Here is an 8,466-nt window from a genome sequence, read left to right as displayed (position 1 = left end):
TACCTTTAGATCTGTCAATGATAACCATATGACAATGACACAGTATAGGAAGAGATAGAAAATCTTAGTCAATCTATAAGTACACTGAACTAACAAATCATAGGCTAGGGGTCAATGATATTTTACCATACGTTCAAAGAAGGAGTTAGACCTATTCTTTTGATAGTCTTTTTTTTTTCAAAAGATTTATTTATTTATTATGTATACAACATTCTGCTCCATGTATGCCCACACACCAGAAGAGGGTGCCAGATCTCATTACAGATGTAATAACAGGACCTCTGGAAGAGCAGTCAGTGCTCTTAACCTCTGAGCCATTTCTCCAGCCCTAGACCTATTCTTTAGTTTCTTCCAGAGGGCAGAAATAGACTATATATTTCCTAACTTATCCTATGACACATGCCAGAATACTAAAACAAGATAATCATACAATTACAAAATATCTCAAAAGAATACAAAAGCAAAATTTCCACCAAGATATCACCAGTTTGAATCCAACAAAATATCATGAAATTTGATCTAACAATAGAGAAAAGGAATTATACCTTTATAAAGGCAAGATCTTGACACAAAGCCTGATGACCTGAAGTTGACCCCAGGACCCAACAAAAGAGAAGTACTCACAGAGAACAAAAAGGCAAGTGTGGAGCACATTTCACAAAAGTCACCATCAGTTGCTAGCCTTTGGACAGCCTGTTAGAGGCCTTATGTCAAATTCGCACAGAGCAAATAACACCTTTGCTGTTCTTAGATAAGACAGCAAAATCACAAAAAACAAGAATCCTCTCTTGCACTTAGCATAATTGGTTTAGAAATCAAGAAGTGTGTTGTGTTATCCATGTTAGGTGATGTGCATGTGTTCTGCATGCTGTGTTGTCCACGTGTGAATTAAATTGTCATATATTACACATTTGTGGTACATACATGTACTGTTGTATACTGTCTATACTGTTATATGTGCTGTGTATTGTGTTGTATTCCCATTAATGTGAGGCATACAGTGTTTTGTATTGTATGCTATGAATACTATACTTTTTATTTGTGTTGTGTGTGCCCAGTGGTGTCTATATGCTATGTATTATATTTATGGTATGCTGTGCATATGCTGAATTGTAGTTATAGTGTTTCATATATGCTGTGTGTTGTATTTTTTCTGGTGTGTACTAGCTATGCGCCATGCACATTATGTGTTGTGTCTTGTGCATCTGTTTGATTAAAATGTATCTAGGCATGGCTCTCTCTTGAAGTTTATCCCACTTACAGTTCATTTAATATGTATATTTTCTTCATTATACTTCGTTTTGTCAAATTTCCTTCTTTTGAGACAAGTTTCTATGTAGCCCAGGTTGCCCTGGAATTACATACCCGAGTTTAGCATTGAACTCATCTTTCTGCCTCTATTCCGCAAGTGCTAGAATTACAGGTGCATGCCATCACACCAACCTCATATTGCATTTTTATTGTGTGTGCATGTACTTGCCAACATACATGTGGAGTTCAGAGGACAACTGGGAGGAGTCAGTTCTCTCCTACAGTATGGATTCTGGGTATGGAACATAGGTTATTTGGCTTAGCGGGAGGGGCCTTTATCTGCTGAGTCATCTCATTAGCCTACAGTGGTTCTTAAAACTTTTTTTAGGTGCTCCTCTCCATCCTTACGCGTCTTTATGTATCCATTTATTTCTCTTTATTCTGTATTACCTTTGTTCCTTGGTTTGGATAGTCCTTATTAATCCATCTTCATATGCTGATTTTCTTCCATCTGCTCAATCTGCTGAACTTTAGTGAACCTTGAGTTCCTTATATTCAAGAGTTTCTACTTGTTCTCCTGTCTCCCTAGTCTTTAGACATGTAGTCTCTCTTGTTTGTTTCAACATATGACAGTAGCTAACTTAAGTTCATCTGGACTTGCTTAGAGACAGTTTCTACTAGTTTGGTCCCTGCCTTTGGCATATAAACTAATTTCATTTCTTTGTGTACCTCATGATTTTGGGGTTAAAAACTTAATATAGTATGACAATTATGTGAACAAGCTCCTTCTTCCTCTTTTCAGGCTTTGTTGCTGCTTTCCTGGATTAACTATAACATCTAAAAGGCATATTCTTTGAAGTATCTGCCTGGCCAGTGTATGCGATTACTTAGTAAGTGAATCAAGATTTTTTTAGTACTTTGGATCAATTAATCCCCACTCTTTATGGCACCCAGAAACAAGACTTTCGTAGATTATTTCCAGAAACGCATGTGCCCCCTCCTCACACACAATTTTCTACATCCCCCAAACATTCTACAACCCTCCTTTATTATTCCTGGCTTTTCTTGTGTTGTTTTGTCAACTTCTGTCTCTAGAGGTAATAAAGGCTCAGGCAGCAACAATATTCTATTTGCCAAACACAACAGACACAGATTTCCTAGGATCCAGACACGCCACACAGTAGCAGTTTTCTGGGATAAGACATTTTCTAAATCCATTCTTTTCCCTTTGGGGATTGTAGGTTTTCACTGCTATTATGGTCGTAAGTCTGTTGTATGATTTTTTAAAGCATTCATATTTTCTAATTGTTATTACTATTTGTAAGAAATGGAGATTTACAGTTTCATGGTTAAACTCATTAAACCTCTGTTAAATCCAAGGTTTTTAGTTATTTATTAAGGCTATTCTTTTGTAGTTTCCAAGTAGATAACCATTTCTGAAGATACCTTTCCCTCTCAGTATATACATTAAAGCTAATTTCTTTTTACAGTGATATGTCCAGGAGTTTCAGAATAGTATCAAATAAATTTCTCATTTTTGTGATCTGTTTTTAACTGAACATAAATTTATGTTCAGCCTTTAATAAAACCGTCCAGAGGTAACTAAAATTCTTTGAGTAAAAACTCATCAAAACAGGAGTCTTATACGGTCAGTCAATGTTTATAGATCATTTATTCAACAGATTTGGATTATCATTTGCATGCTAAGGACAGCTATCAAAAATTAACACTCTGCTCTTGGTGGTTTATAGTCCAGAGAGAAAAATTTTAAGTAGTGGTCAAGCAAAACTTCGTAAGTAAGATGAAGAAGAGCAATACAGTGGCAAGGGTCCGTGCTAGGAAGGCTATTTATGGCTAGACTGCTGGTAACAGACAACCTTAAAGTGATGTGAAGGGAAGTGGACACTCTTGAGGTCAGTGTCCTGGGAAGAATGTCATGGTATGCGGAGCTGGGAAGAACCATGGTAATTATACAAGTACAAGCAGACCCTGGAGGAAATTTGTGGCTGTCGAAGTCTCAGGGCATGGGAGCTACAGGCTCTTAGTGTTAAGTGCAAGGGCAAAGGAAAACAGTAGTTAGGGTTTGTTTTTTGTAGCGTGATTAATAAAAAAGCAAAGCAGCCAAGTCATTGGAGAGCTCTTCTAAGAAACCCTCAGACTGAAAGAGCACAAGTTCCTGTAACATCGTGTTTTATAGTCTTCTCTAGTGCTGGGATTAAAGGCGTGCACCACGCCTGGTTTCTACGGTAAACTAGTGTGGCTACTGGGATTAAAGTGTGTGCCACCACTGCCTGGTCTGGATGGCTGACCAGTGTAGCACTATGGTTTTTAAAAGATCCCTCTGGATGTTAATAAAAAACAAAGACGGGGGCAGCTGAAACCTGGGAGTTGACCAAGACCGGCTTAAGGCTGTATCAAAAGTAGGTATGTCCTCAAGTCAGGACTGAATGAAGACCAGTATATGTATGTGCAAGGGAGACAGCCAGGGCACGATGCTGTTCAAATCCCTAGCTCAGGTAACTAGACAGAGACAAAAACGAGAGGGAACCCTGCTAGACCTCCTAGAAGACAGATGCTTTAGAGGGAACACGACACACTGGCCTTCAGTGCTGAAGTCAAGTCTTTTTGTGACACAGATGGTCAGTGGTATTAAGAATACAAATAAAAATGAAAAAGAGCAGGGAAAATGTGTACTTCAATACTTAGATCCTAGGTAAGAGAAACAAGAAAAAGAGGTCTTTTACGAATACTAGCAGTGACAAGTGAAACCCAAAGGGTCAAGTGTGACACAGTGACAGAGTGCTTGCCCAGCATGCATGGTGTTCTGATTTTTTTTTTTTAATGGAGGGATGTACAGCAAGGCATTATGAAGGACAAAGAAACTAGATTTGGAGCATACAGTTACAATCTCAGCATTTAGGAGGCTAAGGCAAGAGGACTGTTGGTTCAAACCCAGTTTTGGCTACGCTGTCAACAAACAAACAAGGCCAGGCAAAGCTGACATTTCAGCATATGGGCAAAGAAACTAACAGTGTTAGATGGGAAAATGCCTAAGAAAGACTACGAAGTGTTTCCTCAGGCCTACTGAGACACTAGATACACAACTATTTCCACATTGTTCAAACAGCACCTATCTCTGCAGGTTGTTTAAGGACTTACCAGTGTTTTAGTCTTATTTAGTCTGCTTTTACTATTCAACCATTGCCCTTCAAAGAGCTGCTTGCAAAACCCAGAGTCTGGGAGCCACACAGAGAAGAGTCAGAGACGGGAATGAGTAATCTCAAACCTGTTGAACAATGAGAGAATGCAAAACAGCAAATATACATGACATCACATGTGGACTTCCCAAATGATCTGTTTCCACACTAAAACTTTCATTTCAAGAAGCAAACAAAAAAACATATTACAAGTGAGCTCACAAAAGTTTTATTGAATAAATACTTGTGCTGTTATGTAAAATTAATTAAGCAAAAGCACATTCTGTGATTAAAAAACCAAAATCAAAAACCAACCCTCTATGTTTCTCCTCTACAGTGGATAATCCAGGTGGGACCAGTCATTGCAGCAACCAGAGAATACATAGCCAGCACCCATGCTCTCTGCATCTGCCTGAGGATTTTGAAATAAGTCTAAAATCTCTTAAGGCCTGACCTGTGCATAGGGACTATCTGTGGAGAAAATCTAGAGCGCGGGATACAAATGGTGGCAAACAGAGTTTCAGGGCTGCTTCTGTTTTCATCTAAACTTGACAATCCCTCGGTACTTAAGGCACAGGATAAGCCACCACGTGAATAAGTTAGTGGAGCTGCGCTTCAAATCACTAATTTCCTCTCATTGGTTTGGCTCAGAGTAGAAAACTTAAAGTTCTTTTTTCCTAGATAAGTCATTAAAAACTAAAAGTTAATATTCTGAGAACCCCAAGTGTCTTCCATCTTCAGGACACAGGACGGCAGTCAGGAAGTGGGCTGGTATTACCAGAATCTCTCTCCTTCCCAAAGAGTGTGGAGACACCTACTAGAGGATTTAGATGGTGCAGGCGGGGAGACTGTACCTGAACTCGTTGGCGCCAGCTTTTGTGACTGCAGCAGAGGGCATCATATTGAGGTGTTACATTTACTTATTAAGAGTATTGTATCCTTAATAATACTCAATTTGCCTAGTTGTTAAGAAAAGTATTATATTAAATAAAATCACACTGAACAGATTAAGCATATGGGCACAAAACCAAGATGTTTAGGTTGTTGGTGAAAAACCACTGACATGGTAAAATTTCATCAAGAAAATCTCCTCTATAGATTATGACAGTAGCCCTTCAGTGAACTTAAAAAGAATCTTTAAAAAATCTAATAGCATGGCCAAGCAAAAAGTTTAATAAGTTACCACCTGTCTTTCTCCTGTGACTAAATGCCACCCTTAATGTTTTATGTGCACATATGTTCATGTGACATACACATCAACCTTCTCCCACAAAAACCAATCCTGCACACTAATAGAAAAAGATTTATTAACAAGATTCAAAGGAAGGTGTCAACAGACAAGAGAGTGAGGTTACTCTGGCCATGTGACTACCTCGGATGTGCTGTGAAAAGCCACAGACTCTGTTACAAATGCACCCATGGTACATTACAAACGGAGGCACACTTTCATCTGCTAGACAGGAGGAGCGTGTAAAAGAACACTTGGCATTCATCATAGGCACTTTGGTATGTTTGGTCACATAAGCTTCCCATAAGTTGTTTAGTTCCAGGAAGAATGTGAAAGGAATTATTCGAATTTTGATTACAAAGCTGTATTTTCCTGCTCTAAGTGCACAAAGTTTCAAAGGATCTCATAGCTGAGAAGCCCTGTTCATCCCACAGCTTAAAATGCATACTGAAAAGTCTTCCTACATTTGTGTGTACTTTGTTTACAGACATGCATAGTTTATAATACTGTGAGATAGCCTCACCTTACAAGGGGTGCTAGGGGACTCTTACATATGTAAAACATGCTTTTCATAATCTAAAAAGGAAAAAAAGATTCTAAATTAAAAATTGCATAATACTATCTCTATATTATGATCTGACGTGGCACAGATTGAAGACATCCAGAAAATGGCAAGACTGACAGCTTCTGTTGCTTGCACTGGGCAGGATCTCTCCCTTTGTCATGTACTGTATCAGGGGGAGTACAGAAAGCTCCATTCAGAGGTGTGCATCCTGTATGACGGACATAGAGCCAGGTTCTCCCAGCAAGAGCAGGTGCAGTGCCAGTCTTTAGCACAACATCCCTTGGACTCACCCAATCTGTTTCACCACTTTAAACTAACAATGGGCTTGTTTTTATAGGGTTAGAGACGTGGATAAACAAACCAGGCTTGCATCCAATCTGGACAACACCTTATCTCCTAATATTGGCGGTTAGTTCCTATGCTTTGGGCAAAATATAAAGTATGAATTTCTTATTTTCAAGATAGGGTCTTGCTGAGTAGCCCAGGCTGGTCCTCTAACTCTTGGTATTCCTGCCTTGGCCTCCCATATCCTGGTATTACAGGTATGAGGTACTACACCTGGCATGTGTGTATCTCTGCACTATTTCATGAATCAGTTATAACAAACAATTATAAATAAACAGTACACATTTCTTTCTTATGTAATAAATTTCAGATGAATATACTGTGATTCCTGAGCTTTGACAATAGTCTTGGTATTGTCTATTACTCAGTTATAAAACTTTTTAAATAAGTCATTTACTGTCTTCTCACTATATCTCCCTTCCTATTTACAATAATGTTAATAATTTGAACACTCTCTTTTATCATTAATACTAGACATAAATATCCAATATTTAATAATCTTTCCATTTTTCCCTTAAAAAAGTCGTATCATACAACAGAGCTATGAGAACTTTTTGCTTTAAAGATGAAAATGATTATCTGTCCCAGAATCTAATAAGTTTTAGAAGAAAATATGTATTTTCTTGATACATTTTCTTCTTCCAAACCAGCATGTAGATAGTATAAAAAAACAGAGTCTATTTACATGGTGTAGTGCACCTCTGGGATGCAAGACAAGGCAGAAATCAGGAATACAGGTGCCTGCTTTCCAGCAGCTGTGGCCGACAGAGCCCCACACAGCACAGGAACACATTGCTGTATACCACTGCACTTTGCAGTGCCTGGTGAAATACTGGAGGGAACTCAATGGGAATTTTATCAATAATATTGGCCAAATTTTTCTTATAATGCCAACAGTTTTATAAAATTATTAAGGTATGTATAACTCAATACTTATAAAAATAGCATTGGTACATCTGCAAGAAGTTGAGTTCCATGTTGAGGTGGTGTGTCACGTTGAGAAATAGGCCTTATGTCCAACATGGCTACGTTATCACCTGAGGCCTTGTTCCATCTTCTGTGAGGTCATACCTGAGAAACACAGAAAAGTACAATAGGTTTGGGTCAGGTTTCAGGGTGCTGCTGGATGGACACACGACTAAGTTTCTCTGGGAGCTACCTGCTACCTAGGATAGGGGCACACTCACCACTGGGTCCAGCCCTTGGCGAGTTCTTCAGATGCCATAGCAACCAGCACCTGTGGGTTAAAAGAAGGTATGGTGAAAATTGTTGAAACTAGCTACCACTCCTCCCGACCTCTCTAGCTACTGAATTTAACAATATGGAACTCTCCCATTACTCAAAATTCAGCTTCTCATTTTCAAAAATCTTTTCAACCTTTCCATGGCTGAGTATGTCTAATAATTGATTCTTCTTGTATCTAATAGTATTAGGATTATTAGGAAACACAGGCAGAGGCAATTTATGGAGATACTGTCAAGTATGTCGTTAACAGAAGTGTGTAGTTTGGATGTGAAGTGACTCTAAAGGTTCACTGTTTTAAATACTTGGTTACCAACAAACTGATTGGCTTCTGGAAGTGACTGGAACCTGAAGTTTCTGACCTAATCAATGGGTTAATCCCCTGGAGGATTGATACTATGATGGCAATTGGAAATGGTGGGTAGGTGTGGGGGTCCAGTTGAAGGAAGTAGGTCACCAGGGATGTGTTTTGGAAATCTATACTGTCTCTTTGATATCCTCACATCTCTCTCTGCTTTCTGGCCGCTGTGAGGTGGGCAGTTTGCTTCTGCCTCGTGCTCCTCACCATGATGTTTTCTGCCTTACAACTGGCCCAGAAACAATAGAGCCAAGTGCCCATGCACTGAAACTTCTGAGAT

The 8,466-nt window shown here is 38.9% G+C and overlaps 1 protein-coding gene across 3 annotated transcripts in view; it reads right to left on the bottom strand.

Moving 5' to 3' along the window:
• Window positions 1-259: 259 nt before the first annotated feature.
• The window catches only part of Esyt2 (extended synaptotagmin 2), a 102,834-nt gene continuing 94,627 nt past the window's right edge, over window positions 260-8,466 (bottom strand). For all 3 annotated transcript variants that reach the window (XM_026781638.1, XM_026781639.1, XM_005343676.3), the window contains 2 exons: window positions 7,774-7,823; window positions 260-7,657 (listed from right to left, as the gene is read on the bottom strand). In XM_026781638.1, coding sequence (XP_026637439.1) covers window positions 7,612-7,657; window positions 7,774-7,823 — 96 coding nt within the window. In that variant the 3' untranslated portion in view covers window positions 260-7,611. The remainder of the gene's footprint in view (window positions 7,658-7,773; window positions 7,824-8,466) is intronic.

This window comes from Microtus ochrogaster, chromosome 1 (genome assembly GCF_000317375.1).
Source record: "Microtus ochrogaster isolate Prairie Vole_2 chromosome 1, MicOch1.0, whole genome shotgun sequence".
Lineage (NCBI taxonomy): Eukaryota > Metazoa > Chordata > Mammalia > Rodentia > Cricetidae > Microtus > Microtus ochrogaster.
This window is presented reverse-complemented; position numbering and strand designations above follow the sequence as displayed.